We start from the raw sequence: 726 nt of genomic DNA on the forward strand, positions 1-726 counted from the left end.
CCCTAAGATCATGGTGAACCTCCTGCTCCAACAACAGACCATCTCCTACAACCAGTGCATGGCCCAGCTGTTCTTCTTGGTCTCTTTCATGGGAGCAGAGGCTGCACTGCTAGCTGTCATGGCTTACGACCGCTATGCTGCCATCTGCAAACCTCTGCATTACTCCCGCCTCATGAACACCAAGGTGTGCACCGTACTGGCTTTTGCCACGTGGATCTGGGGCTTCCTAGACTCTGCTCTACACACGGCTCTCAGTAGCAGGTTGGACTTCTGTGGAGTCAACCAAATTCACCACATCCTCTGCGATATCCCTCCACTCATGAAAATGGCTTGCAGTGATACACACATCAATGAACTGGCAGTCCACATACTAGGACTTTTTATGGGTGGGGGCCCCTTTCTGTTCACTGGCCTGCTCCATATGTCTTCATCCTGTCCTCCATCTTGAAGATTCAGTCCACTACTGGCAAGCGCAAAGCCTTTTCCACTTGTGCGTCTCACCTCATTGTTGTCTCCATTTACTATGGGAACGCGCTACTGAACTATCAGAGGCCAAGCGCTGGTTACTCCTTGGCGACTGGCACTTTGCTCTCTATCATGTTCTGCGTAATCACCCCAATGCTGAACCCCATCATCTACAGTCTCCGCAACAAAGAAGTGAAGGGGGCCCTCAAGAAGGCTGTGGAAATCTGGAGGCCCTCTAAACACCATCACTCTCTATGTTAG

General features: G+C 51.1%; 1 protein-coding gene across 1 annotated transcript in view; it reads left to right on the plus strand.

The window, feature by feature from the left end:
* LOC125434650 (olfactory receptor 5V1-like) overlaps nt 1-726 on the plus strand; it is a 1367-nt gene extending 641 nt beyond the window's left edge. The window contains 2 exon segments of the mRNA XM_048500191.1: nt 8-409; nt 412-726. Coding sequence (XP_048356148.1) covers nt 8-409; nt 412-726 — 717 coding nt within the window.

The sequence above is a fragment of the Sphaerodactylus townsendi genome, linkage group LG06 (genome assembly GCF_021028975.2).
Source record: "Sphaerodactylus townsendi isolate TG3544 linkage group LG06, MPM_Stown_v2.3, whole genome shotgun sequence".
In the NCBI taxonomy this organism is placed as follows: domain Eukaryota; kingdom Metazoa; phylum Chordata; class Lepidosauria; order Squamata; family Sphaerodactylidae; genus Sphaerodactylus; species Sphaerodactylus townsendi.